Source organism: Simochromis diagramma, unplaced genomic scaffold (assembly GCF_900408965.1).
Source record: "Simochromis diagramma unplaced genomic scaffold, fSimDia1.1 OVJJ01000816.1, whole genome shotgun sequence".
Lineage (NCBI taxonomy): Eukaryota > Metazoa > Chordata > Actinopteri > Cichliformes > Cichlidae > Simochromis > Simochromis diagramma.
In genome coordinates, this window is record NW_024386908.1 from 8,948,586 (window position 1) to 8,976,372 (window position 27,787).

The 27,787-nt window shown below is 38.1% G+C and overlaps 4 protein-coding genes across 7 annotated transcripts in view; all 4 read right to left on the bottom strand.

Annotated features, from left to right (window-relative positions):
- napepld (N-acyl phosphatidylethanolamine phospholipase D) overlaps window positions 1-16,254 on the bottom strand; it is a 28,011-nt gene extending 11,757 nt beyond the window's left edge. Inside the window, exon 1 of the mRNA XM_040035314.1 lies at window positions 16,244-16,254. The gene's annotated coding sequence lies outside the window, so the exon portion shown is untranslated. The remainder of the gene's footprint in view (window positions 1-16,243) is intronic.
- Window positions 182-5,012, bottom strand: yeats4 (YEATS domain containing 4). Its single transcript, XM_040035319.1, has 7 exons — window positions 4,223-5,012; window positions 3,890-4,009; window positions 3,709-3,775; window positions 3,476-3,570; window positions 2,467-2,556; window positions 2,257-2,344; window positions 182-2,157 (listed from the first exon to the last, which is right to left on the bottom strand). The coding sequence occupies exons 1-7, from the start codon at window positions 4,271-4,273 to the stop codon at window positions 1,988-1,990; spliced, it is 681 nt and encodes a 226-aa protein (XP_039891253.1). The 5' UTR covers window positions 4,274-5,012; the 3' UTR covers window positions 182-1,987.
- On the bottom strand, window positions 3,917-20,500 carry cpsf6 (cleavage and polyadenylation specific factor 6). 3 transcript variants are annotated; one of them, XM_040035306.1, is made up of 11 exons: window positions 20,371-20,500; window positions 18,633-18,842; window positions 18,442-18,545; window positions 18,029-18,174; window positions 17,574-17,750; window positions 16,458-16,565; window positions 15,054-15,552; window positions 14,773-14,888; window positions 14,384-14,537; window positions 14,061-14,258; window positions 3,917-4,009 (listed from the first exon to the last, which is right to left on the bottom strand). In XM_040035306.1, exons 1-10 carry the CDS (start codon window positions 20,428-20,430, stop codon window positions 14,072-14,074), a joined length of 1,761 nt encoding a protein of 586 aa, XP_039891240.1. In that variant the 5' UTR covers window positions 20,431-20,500; the 3' UTR covers window positions 3,917-4,009; window positions 14,061-14,071. The 3 variants fall into 3 exon arrangements, with proteins under 3 accessions (XP_039891240.1, XP_039891239.1, XP_039891241.1); XM_040035305.1 differs by lacking the exon at window positions 3,917-4,009 and adding an exon at window positions 6,011-7,973; XM_040035307.1 differs by lacking the exons at window positions 3,917-4,009; window positions 16,458-16,565 and adding an exon at window positions 6,011-7,973.
- Window positions 20,501-23,300: 2,800 nt separating this feature from the next.
- cacna2d4a (calcium channel, voltage-dependent, alpha 2/delta subunit 4a) overlaps window positions 23,301-27,787 on the bottom strand; it is a 105,086-nt gene continuing 100,599 nt past the window's right edge. For both annotated transcript variants that reach the window (XM_040035297.1, XM_040035296.1), the window contains exons 33-39: window positions 27,685-27,760; window positions 27,546-27,598; window positions 26,644-26,699; window positions 25,848-25,968; window positions 25,075-25,190; window positions 24,626-24,708; window positions 23,301-23,602 (exon numbers count right to left, since the gene is read on the bottom strand). In XM_040035297.1, the coding sequence (XP_039891231.1) occupies window positions 23,510-23,602; window positions 24,626-24,708; window positions 25,075-25,190; window positions 25,848-25,968; window positions 26,644-26,699; window positions 27,546-27,598; window positions 27,685-27,760 (598 nt within the window). In that variant the 3' untranslated portion in view covers window positions 23,301-23,509. The remainder of the gene's footprint in view (window positions 23,603-24,625; window positions 24,709-25,074; window positions 25,191-25,847; window positions 25,969-26,643; window positions 26,700-27,545; window positions 27,599-27,684; window positions 27,761-27,787) is intronic.

The following is a 27,787-nucleotide window of genomic DNA, read 5'->3' on the forward strand; positions in this document are numbered from 1 at the left end:
AGATTATTTCAAACAATTTAATTTCAAATTGGTTTTGAAATTAAACTTTGGATCTGCTCATCTGAAAATGCATTAACTAAAAACCCAATTGTGGCTGAATGAATTAAAAATGTATTCAGTGTTGTTCTTGTTTTGGTTTTTTTGCCATAATCTAAAAATTAGTTGGTGCAGAAACTATAAATAATAGTTACACTTCATTTATTGCATTACTTGACAATCCTAAAAGCTGAATCCCTGAATATGGATTGTACAACATAGCACTGGTCACCAAGTAAATTGTAATCTTAGATAGACATAAACTGCAGTTTTTAAATGATGAATTAATTTATTAAAGGAAAAGCTATCCAGACCTACAGGATATGTCAAAAAGTAACTGTCCTACTTGTTAAATCATGAATAAAATGTAATTAACCACAATGTTGAAAAACTGGTTGCAGCTGCCTGATTACTGCCAGACCAGGTGAATTACTAAACACTCAAAACTGTCTGACAAAGCAAAGATTCTCAAAAAGAAACACATCACGCTGATCTAAAGAAACTCAAGAATAGATGAGAAAAAGTCATTGACATCCATCATTCTGGAAAGGGTTACAAAGCCATTTCTAAGGCTTTGGCACTCTAGTGAACCACAGTGAGAGCCATAATCCACATACAGAGAAAACTTGGAACAGTGGTGAACCTTCCCTGGAGTGGCTGACCCACCAAAATTACCCCAAAAGTACATCCAGGATGTCACAAAAGAAGCCAGGTCAGAGTTCATAATTCAAGTACAAGAAAAAGACTGGGCAAAAATGGCAACCAATGTCCAGCCACTGATGTGTGCCCTGAAGCTGAAACACTGTTGGGTTATGTAGCAGGACAGTGAACCAAAAACATAACAGCAAGTCTACCTTTGAATGATTAAAAAAAAAGAACGACCTAGTTTAAGTCCAGACTCCAATCCAGTTGAGATTATTTGGTATATTACTTGGATGACCTTATGTTCCAAACCCACCAGTGTGCCTGAATTAAAACAATTCTGCAAAGAAGAGTGGATCATGATTCCTCCACAGTGATCAGCGCCAGTTATCACAAATGCTGAGTTGCAGTCCTTGTTGCCAAGGTTGGCACAATCAGTTATTAGGGTTAGGTATAATTACTTTCTCCACAAAGGGCCAAGGAGGATTGGAGAGCTTATCTCTCCCCCTTAATAAAGGAAATCCTTTATTTAAAAACTGCCGTTTGTATTTACTTGGATTTTTTCTGTCTAATATTAGAATTAAATGATGACCAGAAATATGTAACAAATATGCAAAACAAACAAAAACAAAAAAACAGGAGGGGGGCAAATACTTTTTTTCACAGCAGGTCACCTTCTTTATATTGAGAAAAAAAAAGTATCCCAATGTTTATGAGCCGATTGTTAAAAATATTTACATAAAACACGAGGAAGCTAGTACTAAAGGACAAGCTATTCACACTGAAAGTCGTGTGTGACTAGTGCAAAAATGTTTGTCCTAATTGACACAGTAATAGTGACCTTATATCAGGATGACTGAACAAGACTGGCTTCAAAATCAAACCAGAGAAATGACAGCTTTGTGTTTCATCATTCTCCCTCACTGGTTTGATCATGTTTGGGGAAAACAAAAAGATGCAGATGCATAGAACCAAAAGCAGACTTGATTTAGCTACAAGAAAAAAAGGCTCACAACACTTTGTGATTTCTGACTCTTTAGAGTGTTGCAATAAAAAACAAAACTAGATCATTTGTATGTTTAGAGGAGTTTTTGTGGCCGACTACATTTTTAAAGCACTTTCCTACCAACTCAAAACATATTTACATGTTTAAGATTCCCTTGGACGCTCAACAAAAATAAAATGCAAAAATCCTCAAACAAATAACAACACTGACTTTTTTTTTTGTTTGTTAAATCCTTTGAGAGGGCAGGAGCACAGAAAATTGCTTCAACAACTGATTGCATCCATAAGCATATTTGTCCTTCTTTCAGTGCTCTTTATGGTCTCCGTCCTCTTCCAGTTTTCTAATCTCTGCCTTAAGGTGGTTGATGTTCTCTCTGCTGGCTTTGAGTTTGTCTTTCAGCTCCGCGATCTCTTGGCTTGTTCTCTTCTTTGCCACTTCCAGTTTCTCCTTGGTCCTCTGCTCCAGTTCACCGACTGGAGAATCGCACAGACATGAAGACAAAAGAGACTCAAAACTTGTGAATGCCTTTTTGTTTTGTTTTTTAAAACCGAGTTGAATATATGAATACATACACTCCGTCTCATGTTTGTAGGCTCCCAGGGTGAGTTGCCTCGATGTGGTCAGTAGCTGCTGCATCATGGCTGTTGGATCCTGAAAGATCTGAAACGCAGAAAAACGACGCATTCAGAGTTCTCGCTCTCAACAATAACATGCAGCGATTGATGAGCTCACACAAACTGATATACAAACACAACCACCGTCAGAGTCTAAACCAATGGTACCATTTCATCGTAGAATTCAGACACAACTGTCTTCTTGGGCATGGCACTGGAATCTGACTGGAACAGCTTCAACAGGTGGTACAAGGTCACCTAAGAAAACAAAACCAGAAATTCAAGCAATGGATACAGGCACATTTTAAATAAGCTGATCCTCATGGACAACTATATATTACTTATCAGGTGCTGAGGATTACACAGTGCTGTTGTGTAAATATAAATCAGATGGCTTTTGATGTTTTTTTTTTTTCTTATAAGAAACCATACACTAAAGAAGAACCGTTTAAACTGTACACTAAGAGAAATAGCACACCACACTCAAAAGTGTATATTTCTTTTATTTATAACATGTGTATTTGAAATACTAGGGTGGTGGTTTAGACACTCACCTAACAAGTGATTTGGTGGTATATAAATAAAACTGATTAGAAATTTCTAAACTCTAGCTCTCTCCTATATGCATCTCTTGTCCCGTCTCCCTCTTCCCTTTCCCCTCACCCCCCAAATAAATCAAAGCAGATGACGGAGAGCCCGCTCATCTATCTCCTTAACCACTTATCTAATTCAGGGTCATGGGCTGGAAACTATCCCAGATGTCACAGGGTGAGAGGCAGGGTATACCTTGGACAGGTCTATAACAGAGCTAATACAGATTGAAAGGCAACTAATTTAGAACTAGTTACCCTAACATGTGTGACTGTGGGAGGATGACACTGAGAGAAGCTACGCAGATACAGGGAGAACATGCTCCACACAAAAATGGCCCAGCTGACCAGGAAGGACAAACTTTGCTTTGAGGCAAGGCTGCTAACCACTGTGTCCACATGCCACTCAAGCTCTAAAATGTCTATCATCAAGCAGTCAAAATATATTAAAACCCTTTCATTCTGGTCCACCTGTATGGTGGATTCAAACCCTGGACCTTGTTGTAAGGCAACGGTGATGACAACTGCACCACGGATCGCTCAGCTTTCTCTGAAACAGCTAAGTAACTATTTGTGTTGGCTCTTACAGGTCTCTCATTGGGATCGATGAAGAAGATCTTGATGATGATCTCAAACTCCCCCCAGCCTGTCTCTGTGATTTCATATGGAGGCTTAGTGACCACTGGAAATAAGAGAAACACAGAGAGCTTCACAGAATAATGAATTTTCTGAAAAAGTGTCATATATTAAAAATGGATGGATTACTATTTCCAGTAAATCCTTCAATATTTCATACTTGCAATGTAAAGAGTCATCTCACCTCTCAGAGGGTTACCATAGCTCTCATGTAGCTTGAACTGGATCTTCTTTACATAAGCTGACATATCCTGGTAGAAAAGTATTTTTTAAGTCTTTTCAAACAGCATTTTGTATCCTTTTTCAGGTAAATGACACATTTTGTAGGCCCTGCTAAATCCCTCTTACTGATGTGGATGCCTCACCTCATTTCTGTAAGGCTTCACATACACAGACCACTGGTGTGTGTGCCCATCCTCTTCTCTCTTCTTTCCAAAGTAGCGGGCAACATTCCCAAACACAATAGGCTTCACAATAGTCACTCCCTGCAGCCAACAGAGAGAATACAGAAATTTAAAAACAGGCATGACAACGGTACAAGTGGCAAATACAGAAGTACAGAAATTGAATCCGACCACGCGATTTTCGTCAAGTTATCGCAATCCACGTTAAATTATTCTGCTCATTGTTTTAAATGATATAAAAATCACAAAGTGGTTCGCCTACACTACACTAGAGTGTGGCGTTAGTTACGTTACCTTAACGCGCCCCCCGGAATCTGGACCAAATTCAGTCATCTTTTTGAACATATTACAACTAAAACAGTGCCGCTAATCCTTTAGTGCGTTATGCAGGACTCTTTGTTGTCCTCTCAGCTTTCTTGTCTAAAAACCTTGCCATTTAGGCATTAAAAGTAGGCGTTACACACAGCGTACTACCATTTTAAACTGCCAGCCAAACAAGCGCCGGAAGTAGGTAGTGCAACGTATTAATCTGTCCTGATAGAAAGGCTACCAGGATTCTAAGGTTCCGGACCCGGCGGAAGCAAGAACGTTTGCGGTCATTACAAAAGCAACCAAACTATGGCCAATGAATCCAGAACCTTTTAGTTCTAGGCTTCTCTGATTTTTTTTACTTCAAGTGACATGATGATGTCTAACATGACTGACAATACAGAAAACAGCAATTACTTTCGGCAATCCTGTTTTCATTTGCTCATTATACTGGATATTTTCGTCACTTACGCAATGCTAATTTAAGTATTCGTTTTATCCAGCAGAACATTCACAATCGGACAGGATGTCGACTCTTTTTACACAATAGTTAAGTTTTAAACCTCTACACACTTAGGTTATCTTTAAACCTCCTCACACCTGATATTCTGCACTTCTGTCCGACACTGTTTTATACTTTAACAACCCTTTACCATTACATTAGGATGGACTTAAAATTCTGTTCAAAAGTAAGCCTTCAGGTCTAACACTTAAGGTGCGAGGTCCAGGCAATCTCCAATGGCAAAACAAGTGTTTTGGCCTAAAGTTAAGAAAATACTTTTGGACATCATACGTGATTTTTAAGCAACTGTTCCAAAACAAAATTTACTTTCCCACACTTGTTTCTAATAAAACGAAACGCATTATGCACAAATAAAACAGAACCACAAAAACTTAATTTGTATACTTTATTCTTTGAGAGCAAATGATAATCTATTTACCTGCAATGTATCACTACATGTAACCATTATTGGCGGTAGAAATACACCTGAACCTTAACTTAAAATCCCAAAGTTACAGTGGTGATACAAATTCAGCAAGTATTTTGCCCAAGTGAGACCATTTAATATGGAAGCTAATTTCATTTTTTGTTAAGTCATAAACTATTTTACTCATCTTAAAAAACTATAACCTCAATTTGTAGCAGAAACATGTTTCCAAGTCATCATGCAAAGGCCCCTTTACTAGACAAGTGTGATTTTTAAAATAAAGTATCTAGAAACCAGCGAAACTAGCAGTTAGTGAAAACATCTTACTCATACAAATACTGAAAACTCATAAATACATATGTATATACTTTCCAACTGCTTGTGCAGTTTAAAGACTCCCGCAGTCGATCAGACTTCTTGTTTCTTCACTGGTTGTGTTTGTAGACCTAAAAATCACTTACCTTTTCGTGCTGCGGAACAAAAGCTAACACAAAGAAAATGAAACCAAATTCCTGTACAAACGCTCTTATTCTGGAGGGCTACACTTCTGCTTAGCTTGACCAGGGCAGAACTCCATTGGAGTTACCAAATTCAATGCACAACTAAAGAAATAATTTAATAATTTAAATAAAAACGAATAAAAAAAAAAGAAAACAAGGCACATGTATAGTATTTTCCCCAAACAGATCAGCAGGAAATAAAATGAGGAAAAAGAGCAACTAACTAACATCAAATTAAGCCAATATCATTAAAAAACATGATATAGGGCCTTAAAACTTTCAACATTTTTAAACTAACTGTTCAGAAATAGCATCATTATATTCAAAAAGGTCCCATTTTTTTCTTTTTTTTTTAATATCAAAATCCAATTTACATTTTGTTTACATTACATCACACTTTCAGTGAATTTGCAAGGATACGGAGCAAAGGCACTTACATTCCCCAATAAGTCACTTTCTGAAGTATACTGAAAAAGAATACACTTCAAGAGCAAGACAATGGTTTCAAAAGATGCTGGTACAGTTTCCTGCACAGCCTGTCATTCAAATTCCTGCTGTGACTCTGAATCCAAAAGTTTTACATTCACTGGTTACGTTTGAAAATAAGGCATTTTCTAAATTGTTACGGAGTGAAATTGAAATGACATTAATAAAAGAATAACCCCCAGAAAGACAAGGTGTGAACACAAGTTTCAGATTTTTTTGGGAGCAAATTAAAAATTTCACCAATGGCGATAATTTCACAAAAATGTGTTATAATGTTGTCTGCATGCAACTTTGTTCTCGTTAAAAACCATACAAAAGCACCATGTTATTGCGCTGTATTCATACTGATTTGCATTTAAGACACCCGATGACACACTGCAGCATCAAACCTCAACATACCTGTAATTTCCTGATTTCCATTAACTCACATTTTAAAAACTGGTGGTATAATCGTGTTATATCATGTGTGCTGGGAAAGCTGTGGCAATGTAATTTACACTTATTTTTTTTAAAAAAAAATAATTGTAAGTTATAATAAAAATAACTGAGTAAAAGCTAAACCAGTCATTGCTATTTTCCCAACCTTGCATGAAAAAAACAAACAAAAAAACCCCCTAAAAGCTTCAACAAATTGCTGTCCGTCCATTTTGACAAACATGCAAAACAATAAAAATGACAGGTGGCAGAATGTTTTACACTGTACCGACAAATTAAAACGCACTTTGTTCATGGTTTAGTTATTTAGATCTATCATGGAAAAGCCTTCAAAATTCAAATACATAAAACATGTAACATCTAAAGTGAAAGGCATGTAACAAACTGGTTCATACTTCCCAATTAAGGAATAAACACTTTCACTCAAGCTTCAACTATGAAGGCTGCTTGAATTAAAATCTGATTTTAAATCATTATATGACAGAAGTGAAAGACAATTTGTTCATGCGGTGTTTCAGTGATAATTATTCAGCGGAATTACAAAATAACCCACCATCAAAAACCATTCCAAACAGCAGGCTCTTCTCTTTTTGGTTTAGCATGTTGACTATGTAATGCAACATAAGATAAAAACAAACCAAAGTGACTACATCCTTGCCATTTACCAATGTAAAAAAGAAAAAAAACAAAAAACAAATAATAATAATAAAAAATCTAAGTCAGTATATACATTTAATATAAATGAACGAAACGTAGAGGAATTCACTGAATGCAGAGTGTACCTCAGTAAACATTTTTTATTACAACACCATCTAATTTTAATCAAAAAGCAGAGACATTTACAAACGTACTAGCCATGAAAAGAATAAATGAGAACGAGAGAGTGAGGGTAGGAGAGAAAACATCAAGCACATACCTTATAAAAACTAATCTCTAAACTGTATATACACACACAATACAGCGAGCCAAAGAACAAGAAAAAAAACAAAAAAACAAAAGGGTGTAATGTTTGTGTCTTCTATTTGGGGATCGTGCAGGCCATTTATTTATTTATTTATAAGTCGCAAAAAAGCATCACGCTTACTTTTCATGTCAAATAAAACATCATAAAAATAAAAGAGCTGTTTGGAAAGATTCTTTTGTCATCTTTAGTTACCATGAGTATAGAAGTTTGGATAACATAGCCTTACACAGGTCAGGGTCTTCCATCCGCTGCTCTTAAACCAGGCAGACAACAGATAGAGAGAAGGATGGGTGGAGAAGGATAGGAGAGGAGAAATGGAGGGGGTGGAGGAAGTGATGGTAGTTGTGTTCCTGTCCGGTCATGCACGGAGGGCAGGGAAAGAGTTCCTCCTTTTCCTTCCATCCATCCTTGATCCTCGTAAGCTGAAAGGTGTCAAAACGAAGGGTGGAGTTTGGTTTGGAGCCAGCCCAACAGTGAACATTTTCCCCACTCATCATTAAACCTCTACACTACATACACAAAATTTACACCAGGGCTGGGTTCAATTCACAGTCACTCTGAGCCACGAGGTTGGAGTTTGTTCAAGTCATTTTATCTTAGCAAAGGCAGTGCAGACAGAGAAGCCTCTTACACGCAGCATAAATGGCACTATGGTATTTAACTGCTACTCTTAACACTCTGTTGGCTGTGTATTGTCCCCAACCCTAGCACAGACACAGAAACATATCATGCACAGTTCAACAGCTAACATTCAAGAACTTAAATTGAACTCTATGAGTATGTACACGCACACACAAAGAAAAGTATTTCAATCTTTCGTCAAGTCTGCCCTACAACTACAGAAACATGGATTTCAAAGTATGTACATGCATATACACGTATATACATGTACAGATGTTTGCATGTGGCACTTAACTCTTTTAGACATAAAAATATTGATAACCATATGTAAATGCACTTAAATACCTGGGGCAATTTTGTTTGTTCTGTTACAGAATTACAAATTCAGGGATGGACAATGGTTATAGTGTCTAAATGGCCAAATTGTGTATGACCATTTCGTCTTGTTTACAATATTATTAAATGGTGTACCTGCATCAACATTAGGTAATACCTTCAGAATATTAAGTCTTACTTATAGCGTTTCAATTAATTTGGCTCTCAGAGGACTATAAAATGCAGAAAACAGAAATAAATAACCTTTAAAACTTACAGGGAGTTTTATTGGAAGACCTGAGCTAAAAGTTTTTTTTCCTTTGATAAGTCTTTAACTATAGCAATAGGGATTTACCTTTCAATCACCTCCAAACATTTCAGTATTTGTCATTATGACCAGCAGGTTACATAACGGAGTACACTGAAAACTTTGCTCACTGTGGCAAATACCAGAGAAAACCATGGTTGCAATTTGTTTAAGCTGTATATTAAAGTGAAAAGACAAAGGACCAAAACAGTAATCAATCAAAAAAACAGCTATGAAGGAAAAAGCACATACGGCACATCTAGTGAAACCTTTCCTGCCCAAGCATACCAAGAGTTTTAATAAAACAGAAAAAAAATATGACAGTGTGATTCTTACGGTGTCGCAAACATGGTCAAAGTCAGGAAGATGGAATATTTTGTGCTTGTAATGCTTTGCATAGACAAAGTTGAGCATGCAAAGTACAGGAGTCAGAAAAAGCTACCTCTAACCATAATTGTAAAGGACAGCAGCAGTGGGATTACAGTTCTACACAATTTAAAGCACCTTACCAGAAATTTGTACAATTTTAAGATGAAATGACAAAAATTGTGATAAAGAAAGTCATTTCAAACTTGTTGTTTCAACATTAAAATCACTGAACCATGATTAAGAGATTTTGCTTCACACGCTGAAATGAAGCCAGATAGAACTGGTATCTACACCAAAATTCAAGTAAGTACAGGTGATTTTTTTTTTACATTGTTTAATGGATTCAAATGCATAATGAAATTTGATAACCTTTCAGATTATGAAAGGTTTTCTTTACACAGTATATGCCTGCAGACAAAAGCAGTTGAGCTTACAGCCACATCGCACATCTCAGTACTCCTCCCATAATCACACTTGACATAACTGAACTTTTCTCAAGGGTGAAACATTTAAATTATCAGCCCAATAAATCATTTATATCGGGTTCATTATATTTCATATAAAACTTTAAAATGTGTAGTAGGTGTGTCAGTTAATACAGAATGGAAATGAAACGGGACAGAGCCAAACCAGGGTCAAGCAGTCCATGAAATAGTCTCAGTCCACTAACTTGGCTATGTGCTACAAAAGGCTCGGCAAATAAGATTGGGCCAATACTTACCACTGCCTAGCTTATAGACTGCCATCTAATCTTTCACTGTTATTACTTATGTGTGTATATTTCAGAAAACTACTCACAGACAGCTCATTGAGTATGAAAAAGGTACACATCTTTTTCACCAACTAACAGTTCATGTGTTATATACTGTAATAACTGTGGGACTAAATATTAAGAATTAAAACCATGTCCTTTTGCCTTAGCTCAGCTATAAAGTCAAACATTTTCTTTTTCTATATTCTGGCCAAAGGCCAAAATTAAGGACATGAATTACATTTCAACCATGTTATGGACATGAAGGCTGTTTGATTAGCTATAACCTAAACTGTTTGACTCTGGTTTGACATGTGTAAATAGCTTGGACATTAGGGCTGCACCCCCCAGCACACATACACCTACAAACAGGCTGAAGAGAAAGCATAAAAGTAACTTAAGCCTGGTACAAACACTGTGCGTTCTTGCATGGAAACATGAACAGATAAACAGTGTTAAGCACATCTCGAAACAACAAACGGCCACACTACAAGAAGAGGAGCAATGTACTTGGCACTCAATCTCAATTATTTTCCTCTTTAACAAGCTCACAAATATCAGTAGAAATGCAAAGGCATGGTGCAATGGAAAAATTGGGACATATCTCACCATCAACATTTTTGCTCGCTTAATTCTGATCTTTAGTCATTTTTACTGCAAACAACAATTTATAAATATTCTTCAAATGCATTTTGGTGCTTGACACATTGCAATAGGCTATTAGGCCTTGTGCCCACAGAGGATCTCCAACAATGACAACAAGATGGCTATTAAAGGAGACACCAGCAACTTTCACATTTTATTTATTAGTTTGATTTTTTTTTTTTTTTTTTTTTTTTTTTTTTTTTTTTTTTTTAAACTTGGACTTAAAATGAAAGTTAATTTACAAAAAAAATCTTATGTATTTGACAAAATGTAATCTTTTGTTGTGAGGTTCTTGGTGGACACAAGGTTTTGCAGGAAAAACGTGAGCATGTAAAGAACAATTTTGTGGAACAGAGACCAGATCAACTCAACAAGCTAGAACTGACAGCTAAAATCAACATAACTCTCCAGTATTTACATGACAAATTGCCTTTAGAGTTTAAGTTACATTCTTTTGGCTACTTTCAAAATGCAGCAACTCCATAAGTTAAACCACCCCAGTTATTATTTTCCAGTATAAGAGAAATAGGCACACAAACAGGGAACAATGTAAATATATAAATATCTTTCCAATGGGTGGAGCATAGTTCATGCTGTTTGAGTGCAAATACATGAAGATATCTTTAGTGGATAAAGCACATTTAAAATCAGGACAGATATTATTTGGGAATGGGGGCAACTGTACAGAGATGCTGTAGGGTCCACGTAACCTACTCAAGTCTGCTTTACATGCAACACTGTAGATATCTCAGAGCTTTGGCAGTAAAAGACAGCCAAAAAACCCAAAATGGCTGAAACACTATATCCAAAGAAGCCCCAAAACTTTTCACAAGTTAGCGGGTTATTCAACGTGCAACTGAAGCAATGGAAGAAAGCATCTTCACAAAGAGATTACATAACGACTTGTGAAACCCTGACTCTGAAAATCCCAGACAAAAACCAGCACAGGGCAGAAAGGCAGCCTAAAATAGTTGACTCAAATCATTTGAGAGCAATACACTATTAATGATTTTTGTATCCAACAACGTTAGGTGCAAGCTGACAATTAGAATGTTCAGATAAATGCATCTACAACCACAGCACCAGTTAAAATTGAATTAGCTTGGATATAATGCTAAAAATAGACAAAAATCTCACATGCCTGCATGATCTCTTTGCTAAATTGGACCGATTAAACTGAATGCTGAAGCCTAACTCACTGTCATGAATGTTATGCACCAGTACAAGTTCTCCCATAAAATTGTGACTTTCTTTTCCTGAATCATGCAGAGCCCTCTAAGGGTTAACACTGAGAATATTTTTCTGGACTAGGTTTGTGTTCTCTTGCAGTAATGTTTTCTCTGATCCATGGAAAAAAAAGAAAAAAAAAAGAAGCTAAACTCCATTATGAAATTGCATTATACTCATTTTGACCACTACACGAGTAAGTTGACTTTCAGTTGTGACTGTTCAGGGCACAGGTATTCAGTTACTACAGAAACTAGAGGAGCTCTTAAACTGTAGCTGTGATTTTTGACTAAAGTTGTTGGAAGACAAACTGTCAGCGTGATAGTGGCTGTGACCACAGCTGTGCGTTAGTTACGGTTACAGTTGTGACATACAAGGAGTCGTTTATGATAGGTCTAACATTGAATGCACATGGAGGATATATGTAACTTGTATTGAATATACTCTATTTCTGAACACTTGTGGTATTTTAACAACTAGCATTAAAGCATTTTAATAGTACAGCAAGATCTCCACTTCAGTCCATATGCAGAAATTATATTACTATGAGTGAACGCCACAATGGCCTACAAAAAATAAAATAAAATAAAAACAAAAACTCCAGTGTAACCTTCTGGGGGAGCTCCACAGACTCAAAGAGCTTAGGATCTAAAAACACTGATTTTCTTAAGCTTGTGCTAGCTTTCAACTTTAAATCACTTTTTTTTTTTTTTTTTTTTTTTTTTTTTTAAATTGTGTGTCAACATAATAGTATGATAATGCAAGTTATTATGCACAGATCTGAAATATTAACCAATTCTCATTACACAGACTCTGCAAACAATTTGATTTCAGCCACTGTTGAATACAGGCTGACCGTTGCCTCATAAAATGATTAGATGTGACACTGCGTGTAAAAACCACACCAGCATTTGGATATTCAGTAACATATATTTTGACAGATTATTATGTCAAGGGGACAGGCATTTTTCCCTCCTCCACTTCACCTCAACATCTTAAGTTAAGGTGCAATTATACAAAAGTGAGCAAACACTATGCAATAAAAACATTCAACTTGACACAGGTGAAATGTCAGGTGATATTACTGTCATGCAGATATGGCACAATGACATTCGTTTTTTTTTTTAAGGGGTGGGAGGGGGCAAAAGTCATAAGATGTTGACACTGATAAATGTTAAACTTCTCTGAAATATCACAGGACAATGATAGATTTCAAATAACACACTAAAACTGGAATATGTACAACACTATGAATGAAACATTTACAAAATGTAGATTGGTCTACTACTGACAAGGTGTAAAAACAGTAATCAATTCAATCTTAACAGACCATATAAAATCTTAATTTGTACGAAATACTGTAAAAATGACTGTACAGTATTGTGACACCCAAATCTTGCCAATCAGGATTGAAGCGGCCAGTACAAGCCCACTGATAAACCAAACTTTGGGAATTCACATATAATTAATATGGCAGTTCTGAGTGTTGATATAATAAAAATCAGGCACATTTGGTCCACTTGCCACAGTTCCTGGTAAAAGCCAAAATTCTGATAATTTCTACTTTATTGATGCAAAAACTCTTTAAATTTTATAAAAAGAGTAACTGCAAAAATCATCTCAACAGGTAACGTATGCTATTTTCTTGCCATGCACAGGTGCATACAACTTTTATTCTAAAATGTATTTGTTGTAATATCCAAAGCAACCAATGAACTTTGTAATTTACCAGCCTCTGAAGCCTGCAGACCAAAGAGTACAAAATACATCCAGAAATCCAGTGACTTATATTTTCTCATTTCAAAGGGACTACAGCGTAGATACAACACTTACAGACTCCACTGTGCCAAAGTGAATACATCAAGTGTGTATTTTGCACATTTTGTGATACAATAGAAATTGTGATTACCACTGAAGAAATATGGTTTAAGTTGACTTACCTTATACCTACCTGAAGACAGAGGATTGAGTTTTGAAAGCCTTTTTGTTGCCTACCTGTTACTCTCCTCATGCAGTAATTTAATATTTTGATGATAACATCCATTATCAGATGTTTAACCATTATGTGGGTGTAAGTAGGATTTGGCTTTGGGATTTATCTAGAGCCAGTGAATCCAATGAGAGGAGGTGTGCAAACAGAGAAGACTTTAAATCTCAACTGTGCCACTTTCTGTTTCTGTCATGCCGTCTGAGCCTAAATTAGTTTGCCTCAAAGTTTAAGACAAAGATACTGGAAAAATACACAAAAAAATAAAACATAAAACTGGTACCCACCTCCTTTCCGGCTAACGGTGCCGGTATTCCCTCTCCCTCTCTCTTTCCCGGTCACGGTCCCGATCCCTCTCACGATGACGATCTCTCTCCCGACTGCGTTCTCTGTAATAGTCCTCATGCCTGTCGCGGCTACGAGATTTGTGTCGTCGACTCTTTTCTCTTGAGCGACTGTGGTCACGTTCCCTGGAACGTTCTCGCCTTGCAGAGACAAACGAACATCAAGTTACAGTTGTGAAGTTTTTAATAAAGTTCAAACACCTACATTTTCTTTTAGTCCACACGTATGTAACTACCTGTTTCAGTGTAATATTTAACAGGCTTACCTTGACGCAGAGCCATAGCTCTTTGACTCAATGCCATGGAGACAGTCCTGCAGAGAACTGATGAGGACCTTGCAGCGGTCGTCTGCGGACACTTTGGACTGCTTAATCAGACTGATGGCTGTCACCAAAGTCTCTATAGCACTGCCATAATCACCTAAAAAGAGAAAACAGTGGAGTAAACTTTTCATCCATCCATCCTCTTCCACTCATCCTTATCAGGGTCGCAGGCGGGCTGGAGCCTATCTCAAGTGTCATAGGGCAAGCAGCCGGGTACACTGGTCTATTGCAGTGCCCTTTTACTTCTTTGAAGAAATTTAAGTTTTCCCTTACTGACAACATGTAAACGCACTTATTTAAATGTATTGGAAATATAGCACCATTTGCCTTACCTGCACTGGCATCAGAAACTGCTCTAGATATGGCACTGGAGGAGATGGCTCTGTTCCTGTTCATGATCTCCTCAAACTCTGCCTCACTTAGAGGGGTCCGTGATGTGTCCATGTCCCTAAAAAAAAATAACAGGAAAAAAAAAAAAAAAAGGATCAAGCATTAATTTATTTTTAATTCACAGTATCCAAGTTCTAGGCTACCCGAGCACAAACAAAAACCTCATATTGAATGTGTATATATAGTGGTTTAATTTGTTGTTCTTCTCAGTAATTGTTCTTACCGGCCTCCAGGCCCATAATCTCCTCTTTCATATGGTGGTGGGCGGCCGTATGGGTCATTTGGTCCTGGTGGACCTCGGCTATCATTGGGTGGCATGCTGTTGTTGCCAGGGGGAGGAAAGAAGGCAGGGTTCACATGCGGCGCTGGTGGTGGGCCACCTGGCGGGGGACCTGGCAGATGTGGTGGTGGAGCCAATGCCATAGGCGGGCCAATAGGTCCAGGAGGACGGGGTGGAAAGGGTCCTGGAGGGGGTGGGCCCTGCTGAGGAGGTGGGGGACCAGGTGGAGGACCATAGCCTGGAGGAGGTGGACCTGGAGGCAGGGGTCCCAGTGGTGGCTGGCCAAACTGCCCAGGGAAGAGAACAGGTGGAGGAGGCCTATCACCACGATTTGGAGGCCCAGCCATGGGAGGTGGAAGACCCTGGCCTGGAGGTGGAGGTCCTGGAGGTCCTGGGGGACCTGGTGGACCGGGTGGGGGGCGTGGAGGACCCTGCATGCCACCTAGAAAAAGAGCAAATTAACAAAAAAGACAAGAAGAAAAAAAAAAAAAAAGGAACATGAAAGAAGTAAGCTCCAGTAAACCAAAATTATTGTCTAGAATGACACAGACTGAGCTCTCCACCTCTTTCTACAAGAACAAGTAACTGGCAGATTGAAAACATAAAATGTATACTGGCACAGTCGATTTGTGGACTCATTTTTGAAGTCTAGTGGCAGCCTGTATTTTGTATCTTTTGTACAGTGATACCTTTAGGTACCAAATGGCAATTTAAAGCAGGGACAGTGACACAAAGATGAAAGAAAGCCATTGCTGCACAGGACAACAATTGACGAAAAAAGGTCACAAATGACACTGAAAAATAAATCAAAAGGAAAGTGAACAGATGAGAAGCTATAGTTTCAAGCAGGCGTTGCCGTTTTAATTAAACAAGGCCTTGTATTGGACTGGACCCTTCTCATTAACACTTGACTCAGAAGATGCACTGCTATAAGTTTCCAGAAGCCCTGAAGAGAGTATATACAGTGTATAAACTGCAATGTGGAACTAAGGAGTTTGACTGCTTTACATCAATTACAAACCTGCGAAAAGAATTTTTCCAAAAGTTTAAAAATACGTTTTTTCTTGACACTGGGCCATTATGCCACCCTGAAACAACTAATTTACCTAAAATGTACTTAAGCTCAAAAAAACAAAGCACACGTTTATTTCTTTTGGTAAAAATGTTTTAAAATTTAAAATGCTGCCACATGTGGGGACAAATAATGTAAACTGTCGATTCAGAGTAAGCAATGAAGATCAGCTGCCTCGGGGCAGTAAATGTGACAGTTTAATTTGTCAATAAAAAGCCAAAGCTAGGATTATAAGGCCATCTAATAAATCAATTAGATTAATCGAGGTATTTCACCTCTGCTACGCCAGCTCCCGTTCCTGCCCCCCGGCTGGAAGGGATTGAAACTCATATCCATCAGAGGGCCATCTTGGTGCCTAACCAGATCTGGTCTCATGCCCGAGCCTAATGGGGAAAAAAGCAAACCAATCACAACTCCTCCCTTCAGAAACCTCTACCTGCTAACCGAAGGCCTGTCGCAGCCCAGCGGGACGGGGCACCAGCCACTAAGCGAAAGAAGAGATATGAAAAGGGGGAATGGAGAACAGCCTGCTACTCCATTCTCTTACTGCTTCTGAAAAGCAGCCAAGCCAAGATTTGTAAAGAGGTAAGTTTGGCAGCGTACCAAGTCAAGCTTTGAGAAAACCTCTAAGTAAAGGAATGGTGTTGGAAATTTTCACAAGCAGGAAACCACACCATGAGAAGGATCAACTGTTCAACTTGAGGTTAAGTGAGACAAAAATTCAAACCAGACAAAGAAGGAAACATGCAAAGAAAGCCCTGCCAAGGGAGAGATGAGAGATCCCGCAATAGTAAAAAAAACATACTAGATCAGATGAGCCATGATCCCATGCAGGTGTGAGTAACAGCAATGCCTGGACTGTGCTACCTGAGCAGCACTGCCAGACAGAAAGCAGAACTTCCAACTTTTTAAAACACTTGTGACTTTAAATCTGTTGCGCTGTAACATTATATGTATTTATTTTTTTCAAATCATCACACAGTCGACAATACTGAACAGAAATAAACTGACCTACAAAGTTCAATATGTGATTTAACACAACCTCTGCCAGCTGTGGTGGATCCATACATGACAGGTTGCACTTTTTGTGAGCTGTGTGTCTTTATGGATTTGCTTATATCCACAACACATCCACTCATGAACTCGTTTTGACTGCCAAGTCTCAAAAACTAATATATCCACCTCAAGTTCAACTATATATCCCTATGAAATGTGGTTAAACAAACTTATTTTGGTAATAAGCCCACTCAGCATTCAAGACAACACAATCCATTGATTTGGAACGTTTCTGCCCCCAATTTATTTTTGATGATGAATTTTTGAATATCAATATTCATTTCTCAAGTAACTGAGTGTTGTCCCATACTACCAACACATCTTGCTAAACTAACCAGGAAGGTGTGGTGGAGGACCCCCAGGCCCTACGGGACCAGGGAAGCGGTCTCCTCCAGGGCCAGGTGGTCCGGGGAACCTGCCTCTCCCTCGGCTGCCCATGGGGAAACCGCCACGGGGTCCAGAACCAGGAGGACCAGCCTTTCCTTCCCCAGACATCTGACCTGTCTGGGTACCTGTGAAAAGACAAATACAAACTCATTTCATATGTAATCATTAATCAATATGTGCACCTGGCTAAGAGACAAAAACAAGGATAAATTACATGTATGAGTTCATACATATGCTAAGATTAAACACAGGTCATGTAACATATGTGATGTACTGTGTAGTCAAATATATTTATATTTAGAATAACTCACATTCCAACATGTGCAAATTTTTTACATAACTTCCTTTAACCAGCACTGATCTCTTCGGATAAATAAACCATGTGCACACTTGCCCTACTTACTTTTGCGTGATTGCATTTCAAACTGGCTGAGGGACTGCTTGTTGCATGGTGTGACAATGGGATTCTGACCATGGAGCTCCCTCTTTGACAGCAGCTCCATTAACTTTCTGGAGGATGCCTCTGAACCAACACACACCAGAGCAAACCTGGAAAACACACGCAGAGGGCATACAGTCAGACAATTGATCGCATAAACGTCAATGCACTGTGAAATTCTGAGCTGATAGTAATATCTAAACAAGGTCACTGGCACTCAAGAACATATTTATGTCTTTAGAAACAACAGCCTTGTGGTAATACAATCATAAAACTGACTCAGTGTGATCCCACCCTGTACTCCTAACACGAAATACTTAACATACTCTTTAACTTAGTCCAACTGCATCATAGAAATAAAATACTAAAGACCTCACCCTTTTGACTGGCCATTGGCTCGGTTTTCAAAGAACTTTATCTCCAGCACATCTGTGATGCCTATCACCCGGATAGCTTCTGTCAAGTCCTCATCAGTTGTCCACTGCAAAAACAACCCCAAGCAAAATGGCATCATGTATGGATCACAATTAAATTTGTAAGTCCAATTTTTAGACAATCTGACACTCACCCATGTGAGGTTTCCTATGTACAGGGCGATTCTTTTTCCAGTGTAGGTGTACACCACGTTGGGCGGGGCGCTTTTCCCTCCCTCTGTGCCACCTGGGGCTGGCAGTGAATCCAAGTAATCCCGGTCTTCTGGAGCATCACCATTATTGGCTGATGGGGATATTACGTCATCATACAGGTCGATCTGCTCATGAACTGGGTAGTCAGCTTCCTGTATTAAGAATGCAAGAAAAGATCAGTGAAGCACTTAATATCTAGAGCTTGATAATGATTTGATGTTATTAACACCAAGGATATAATTTATCAGCTTCTATGTCTGATCTGATTCTGAATCGGTTTCCTCACCAACACCAGAATAGCAAACCTACATTGGTTTTCACCATCACATTGTACAAAAAGGTTTCCTTGTGACAGGTGTGCAAAATTCCCACTGAATTGAGTTTGATTTAATTGTTTTTGCAATAGGCAGTTGTCAGAAAAACATACCAGCACTCATTAAAAAGATGTAATTCACTATTGAATCAATTCAAGTTCAATAACACTAGCATCATGCAACTGCTTTATGCTGACCAGGAAAAGTCAATTTAGGGTTAAGGTTCACAGCATATCCAGATATTGTAGTATGATAATAATAATAACAGCATAAACTTGTGATCAGCAGGTAGTCGCAAGCTTCGTAGAACTTATATCCGTATCAAATTAATTTGAAGTGGTTTATTTATGCACCCTGTGCAAAACCAATTGCTTCAATTGGGACAAATTAAAAGATTGGGGGTTTACTTAACCAATCTGCCAAAGTCGTGACTTAAATATATCCGTTAAATCATTTTATTCTAATACACTGGCTTACTTAAGTTCAAATTTGATCACCTGGATAAATTTATGCGTTGTGACTTTCCCCAAGCATGAATGCAAACTGAGTGTTTGCATTATGGGTCAAAATCAAGTATGTTTTGAAAGCTGTTTAGCAGTTCGAGACACAACACTATCTTCACATGCGAGTCCTTGGCTAAGCTGAAATTATAACCACCGTCACAGAAAAGGGGCGTGTGGAGAAAAATATCTTCTGAATAGCCCCAACATTGACCTACTCCATGCTAACAACATGCCGTGTTTATTACACTATTCAGAGCCTACTAAGGTTGGGCGACTGCACGAGTTTATCGACGATAGGCTGAGGCTATCGTCAGCTATTGGCCTGACCATTGTCGGTTGGAAAATGTTTACACAACCTTAGAGCCTAAAGGCGTTCGGTTTAGCTTAAAACTTCTCTTTATCAACTGAAAAAAGTAAAGACTTACTAGACACGACAGCGTGATAGCTGTGAATTAGCCAATGTCAGCTCGCTAACGAAAGTGCGTTTGTTTGTCTTGCTAGCCCGCCACTGGCGACCATGCCAAGGCCTGAACCCAAGCTACGCCGTGAAGACGGCTGCTTTTAGCATTTACTTGAATAAATAACAACGCACATCACGAAACAACTGCAGCGTGCATATTAATTACTAAATACATGAAAAGTCGTGTTAAATGTCGACAACCCCACGAACAAACAAAAGTCTGCAAAGCACGCCGATAGCAGAGGCTGCAGGCTTGCAGCATGTTGAAAAGGCCTTGTATGTCAGAGAGCTTCTTTAGCCACAAAAGCTCGCCACTTTGTAGGTTATAATAAATATAGCAGATTATACAGATATTAAAAAAAATAACACCTATAAGCGAGGTAGGAAAATATGTATTTATTACCTGGCTGAACTCCTCCTCGACGTCGGCGTAGATGTCGATATGATCCACACCGTCCGCCATTTTCCTCTGACTACCAGCTCTCACCGCCTGCGGTGCAGACTACAACGACGGTACGCCACAAACAATGAAAAGAAGACAGGCAACGAGCGCCCCCGCTGGTTAATTTCATTCATTACAACATCACCCGTGTAGACCACGGGAAAATTTGTTGCAGTCACCACTGACTGTGAAACAAAAGCCCACCGTGTTAAAAAAGCAAAACTTATCAAACAGTTTACATGTTTATACATCCTCTTGCTTTACTTATGATTTATAGCATGTGTGACATCAATTTTAATTATATGGCCCCCCCTTTTTTTTAGCCTTGAGACGACGTCCCACAATTTACTTGCTTTTGAGGATATTCCCAAGTCTGGCTTTTACCCAATTTATATGAAGGGAAGACTTTCTATTACAATAAACTGCTTTTTGTTACAATGCTTTGGACATCAGGGAAAGTTAAAAGACATCAAAACCTCCAGGGCTTTGCAGAGTTTGAATGATGATGTAAATTACCACAAAGAAAATGACACACAGAGAAATACACTTCTGTCTTTTTTTTTAGTTTCACACAGGAGAAAATATAATGTGAAGAGACACAGAATATGTGTGTTATAATTATGCCAATCTACCGTCACATCCTTACTGACAATACAGGAGATTATAAAGACTGTTGTGTGTGAGCACTAGGACAAACTCATGCTTTTCTTTTAATCGCTACAGTATTTATTCAACAAGAGAGCTTGGAATATAATATATGTGGGGTATTCCCCCAGCATTGTTAATGTTTTCCACTTTGCACTAGACAAACACAGTCTTTGCCCCATATTTAGTTTGTTGGGATCTGATCACCAAAACTGCCAGGCTGTCGTATCAGAACCCCTGAGTGGTATAGATTTCAGAGTGAAACTCGGAACATTGCATGACCATATTTGTCTGCAGTTTACTTGTTTAGGTATTTAAATAATATCAAACGAGCTGTGAAGCAAGAAGCTGGAATGCAGCAATTTTAGAACTTTTAATTGACAATTCACTAGAGAGAATAAAATAAATAAAAATAATGCTAATATTGCATTGGTGGTCAGGAGGATGAATTAATCTTCCCTAAAACTGCCATGTGTCTACTGGTGGTATTTGAAACTGGTTCTTTTACACATCAAATTAAATATATTTTATTAGTATGAAGATGCAGTGATTAGCAGTGTCACTTGAAAGCAAGGAGCTTCCTCTTTTGTGCCTCCTGGTCCGCTGGGGCCTTTCTATATAATGTTTTATGTTTTACATTTGCCATTCTGGATGCTCTGGGATCCCCCCACAGTACTCAGACGTGCATGCTTAACTGGGGGTTTTAAGTTGGGTGTGAGTGTAGATTTTCTTTGTTTTCTGTCTATCTGTGCTAGACCTGTGATGAATTGACAGGATTTTATGCGTTCAAACCAAAGAACTTCAAAGTACGAATGAGTACAAAGCTTTGACTATCACTGAAATTCCAGTTAGAGTAATTTCTTTTATATATATTACAAAAAAAGATTTCTCAGGTTGTCAGTAGACAGAACTGAAGGATTGAATCCACTTACCAATAAAGTCATAATTTTGATAACTGTTATCCATTTACCTTTATGTGGCCAAAATAAATTACTCAAGTTTTTGTTTTAAGCAGATAAACAACAAAACCCAAATTTATAATTTTATTTAGACAGTACAAATTAGGGCCATAGATGTGGCAATGTCAACCCGTGGAGAGTACAAACAAAATCAGGACAGCTAAATAATTAACTCTCAGAAACTTAATAAGATTAACTTATATGTGTGCTTTGAGAGGCAATTAAAAATGGGTGTAGAAAAGGCTACACAGACACTCAGAGCCAAAAATGCATTTAAGTGCTCAGCAAAAAGTGCAAAATATAAAACATACAGGCAAATATATACAAAAATATCATATGCAGTTAGTTTTATAGTGCTAATTGACACTGAGATTACATTTTTATTACTGTGACATTTTATTTTTAGTGACTGAGCTATAATAGCGAGCATTGCTATAAAAGTTACATTTTAAATGAAGAAAAGAAAGGCTTAAGAAGAGCGTTCATAAACCATATTAAAAAAAAAACTATAAATATTTCTTAATCGCAAAAACATTTGTATATTTTTTCAAAAATGTAAATCCTTGGTGCCAAATACATTACAAATGCATGTATGCATTGTTTTAATGTGAAAAGTTAGATATTTCCTTTTTAGAGTGTGACGACCTTCAGCTCATTTATCATTTCAGCATTTACAGCCCATTAGCCAGACATACATAATTAGTTATGGTATGTACAGAGAGACAAAAGACAAAAAAAGGCAGACAGATATGTAAAAATAATAGTCACAGAAACATACATTTATAGGATGGAAATAAAAAGTGAAAACATAGTTCCCATAGACGCCGACAACTCCATTCTATTTTACTTTATTGCATATTAATTTTACACAATGAGTCCAATTGTGCCTGCTTGTCCATTATTAACGTGACTCATTAGCAACACAACAGTGTCTCCCTGTATCCCCCTACTGCAGCCCTCTTCACACTGGCTATTCTGCATTTATAAAAGTCTGCAGATAATGCATTAGATGTGTTTACTGGATGTATCCAACGCATATATAATATGCATGTGTGTGGATAAATACACAGCTCATTGGGATATGGGAATTGAACAATGCATGTTTTTCTCTTTTCACTTTTTCATGTTGTACCGTGTGAATCGTTACTTCTTATTCATTAACACCCATCACAGCTAGCCGTCACCCTTCAGTCCCTTTTCGTTCAGAGATACAATGTGGAGCATAAGAAAATAACAAATGAAAAAAGTATCCATGGCAACAACAGTACAGCAAGTTCTCTTTTTTGCAGCTTTTAGTTCAAATGTAATTCTCTGAAGTTAAACAGCAAATGCTCATAACATCCAAGGTCCTTAAAGAGAGATTGCGTCTGTCGCCTTTGTGAGCAAAATGTGCAGAATCTGTTCAGTAGTTTAAAAAAAAAACCCACTCAAGGATTTCAGTTTTTGTCGTCTTCTCCTTTATATGATGAAGCATAAAAGAGCGAAGTTATCCGTCATCAGGAAACAACAGCAGCAAAAAGGAGACACATGAAGGAAACAGAGGTTGACGGAGATATAAAAGAGGCTCCTCCACAGTCATCGGCGTTCTCCTGCAGAGACAAAGCAGAAACTAGTACAAAGACAAAATATTGAATATTGAATGAAATAAAGTAATGTGCAAAAGTCTTGAGTCAGGAAACTGGGAAGGCCTTTGCTTATGACCACTTAAAAAATTACAACAAAGTCTTCCTCCTTGGAAAAAAAATATAAAGAAATGAGTGATGGCTCAAATTATGTTTTATTTATTCAAAAAATTTTTTTTAACATAATATATGCTCATTTAGAATTTGATGCCAGTAACGTGTTTCAAAAAGGTCAAGCCAGACAACAACAATACTAGAAAAGTTTTATAAGATCTCACAACTAATGAGGTCAATTAGTAACATGAATAGGTGTAAAAAGAGCATCCTAGAGACTTTTTCATCAGTAAAGACAGGGAGGATTGAACAGTCTGGGTGATTAACTTAAGAGCAATGTTTCATAATGTAAACTTGCAGAGAACTTGTGGTTTTTTCATATACAGTAACATATCTTTAAATAGATTCTGAAAAACTAGACAAAGCAGAAAACCAACACTGAATGCTCTTCAGGCTCTGCATCGAAAACACAGATTGTGTAGTCAAATTGCTGCATGGAAGTGGGAACACTTCTGAAAACCTTCATCAGAGAACACACTTTGTAGCTGCATTTACAAATTAAAAAAAAAACCAGTAGTTTGCCCACAGTGAGAATCTGTCACCAAATAAAAGCATTTGGTGCACTGTAAAAGAAAAAGATAACAAAAGAGGCTCCAAGCTGCAGAGCAGCTGAAACCCTACATCAACCAAAAATGGGAATTAATTTCTCTTTCAAAAGTGCAGCAACTGATCTCCTCAGTTCCAAAACATTTACAGTGGTTGTCCCTACTTTGTTTTGTTTGTCTAGTTTTTTTGCAGGCATCAACTTAAGAAGGAAAAACCGCTCAGCTTTAAGCTCAGTTTTTATAGTACTTATTATTTTAATATTTACGCTTTAACAGGGTTGTATGAATATACGTGTTTTTTGACGTGTCATGGTGTGGTAAAAATGCTGACCTGTGCGTGATAAGAGTGGCAAGACTCGGGGCGTCTGCGAACCTTTTGAGACTTCATCCTGTCACACTTAACTGACGAGTTATGTACAGCGGGGTCAAGGAGCAGCAACAGAAGCATAGTATGGTTTTCCTGTACGCTCATTCAAATATTACCACTAAAGACATGCAGTATAAACATTTTAAAGATATGACATGGCAGGCTCACACCTGGAATCTAACTTAACAGTGCGGCTGGTTGAGTCAGTTAAAGAAACACAACAATTTAGGCCAGCATGCTTAATTAATACACATGTTAGAATAAAGAGTCTGTACTGTAGGTACTGTAGGTCTACAAAATGTGCCCAGATTGACTCAGTGTATAGGCAGGGTGATGCTGCAGTTAGGTTAAATCAAGCTAACTTTATGTGAACATGATTCACGTGATCCATGAATATAAACATCACAGGATATATCTGACTTCCTCTGGCTCCAGGGTGATGGGTGGGTACTGTCTGGAGCAGTCACAGTCTGCTTGCACCACCAGCATCAACAGGTTGCTCTCTGGTATCTGCTGCACTACAAACATCCTGACATAAACGAAAAGGAAAAGTGTGAAATAGACAAAAACACAGAAAGACAACCTTCTATGTAACATAATGACACAAGCCAGGCAGTGCAGGATGGATAAAATAACATAATTATGATAATTATTCACACGTGATTATAATGTCATTATATTAACAGCATTACTCAAAAACTATCATGGAGAGTGTGGACCACGTGTAGCTGTGCTGTGTTATACCACCATTAGCCTCACGAGGGTGATCACACCCAGCCTATGGTGACAACCCAGTGATGCTTTCCTCTTTTTACTCTACCCCCCACCCCCCGACCCACCTCCTAGTGCTTTTCCATCTTTGTTTCTGTCACTCACCCCTCCCCAGTCCCTGTACTTTTTTCATTCACCTCACCTCTCCTAATACTTTCACTGCTTTCCAACGAGTCACTCTCCCTTCTCCGCTTCTCAGTCTTTCCATAACCCCACACACCATGATCTAAATCAGTTCCTTTCTACTTACTTCCCTATTTCTGCCACTCTCGTATTAATACAAACTGCTCTCAGTATGCAAAGCAGAGCAAAGCCGTAGAAAATGGATTCTGGAGGAACAATTTAATATGACTGGTGTAGGGCTTAGAGAGGACTACACTGCTATTTCTGTGTGCATAAGTGTGCGTGCGCTTACTTCTGGCATCGTCCGCACTTAATAATGCTGTTGGTCTCTTTGACTGACGGCTCATAAACAAAGCTGGGGTACTCGGTGTCACACGGCTGCAGGATGTCCCCTTTTTTCTTATGAACTGAGGCTAATAGAGAGATAGACAGGGGTCATGTTTCGAGATGAGAATTATAACAGAGCTTGTGTGTTAAAGTGTATGCATGACATTTTGCTGGTGACTGACAGGCTGAGAGTCTGTGACAGGAAATCGAAGGTCTATCGTCTCAATTCTTCACGCATCAGCCTTTTATTGCTGCTTCTTGCGTAAGCCAAATAAACCTTAGCTTGCTGCGTATGATAGGACTAAAACCAGAGAGAGCCATAATGGCTTGTCAAAATGTCTTATCTTGTTCTGAGCCATGTTTTTGTTTGACTTCTTTAGAATTGCATTAACTTCAGTACAAATTTATGCCTGACTCTTGTTTTGAGGGACTTACCAGATGTGTCTGCTCCCACTGAAACCCACTTATGTAACAGACACAGTAAATACTTTTCTTGGTCTGAAGTATAATATAAAATAATACAGCACACCTAAAAGAATGCTTGGCTGTATCAAAGGATGATGATAATAAGGACCATTTAATTGACAGGTTTAGTGATGATGAATGATTTTTTTAAGAATTGGTTTATAAACCCAGCATTACAGTCATCCAGAGCTGCTCTGAGGGTTGTGTTAATTTACAAAATAGAGATGACACACACGAGATACAAAGAAAGAGTGCTTAGCCTTAATTAGCCACATTTATTCCGAATGTGAGCTCACCGTCAGCAAAATGCTCCGTGTGCCAGAAGCCACAGATATTGAACTCCAGGAGAAATCTTACAAAAGAGAGAGAAAAGAAGAGAGTGGAAGTCAGTTAGGTGGCTATCATTATAGACTAAAGCAGACTGGAAGCATATTGCATGCAGCCTTCCAAAACTGGGCCAGGACCCAAACTTGTGTCATGGGAATAATAAAATGGGTCCTCAAGTTATTCAGCAGAAATTGGTAGCTTTGGTGGTTGTTTTTTCCCCTCCTAACTGGATAAACAGCCTGCTCTTTTATTGAGGCTGTTAGATTTATCAAGTGACTTTATCCCTACCAAGTAAACATAGAAAAAATACTGAGGCTGACTTTCTTAACAGAAAATTGCTAAAATGTTACTTCAATTAGATTTAATAACTACAGTTGTGTATTGCTTTTTTTATAATGTTGTGTGTAAAAACATTAGATAAAAACAATCTGATTTTTTTTCCATCTGTTGATGGAGGATAATCGGTTAACACTATCTCTGATTTTTGGACAGCGATCCAGGCAGCTGAGAGCTTATGTTAATCATTTTTAATTTGGAATTTAATTGTTTCTCTATTATATATATTTATTTATTGTGCATCCATCTGTGTTTTAAATACTGTCCGGGTTTAAGCTGCAAACTACTGCACAGAATTTAGTTATTTGACAATAAAGAATCTTTGAATAGCTTTTCAGGTAAGTTTTTTTTTTTTTTAATTTATGGTTTAACTTTGCTAGCAACATTTTAAATTTGGCAAAACTGGTGATGTTAATAAGTAACATAAGTGCACAAAATAGTGTACCTTTGTAGAGTATATACTACATAGTATAGGATATCGGACAATGTAGCAAAAACTGCATAGCCAATCCAGGTTGCCCCTAGCAACACTTACAGTAGGAAGTTGGAGAGGAACCACTTGAGGGCTGAAGCCAAACCGTAGAACGGCTGAAGAGATAGATGGACAAATTCTATTTAACGGAGAACTGATTTTGGGAATATTTCTGTATAGGGAGAGACTTCACTGTACATACACTGAGAAGTGGACGTGCGCTGCTGACAGAGTGCGAGTTCATCTTACACATGGCCTGGTAGTCGAACAAGGATACCCTAAGGAAACATGAGCACACAAACAAG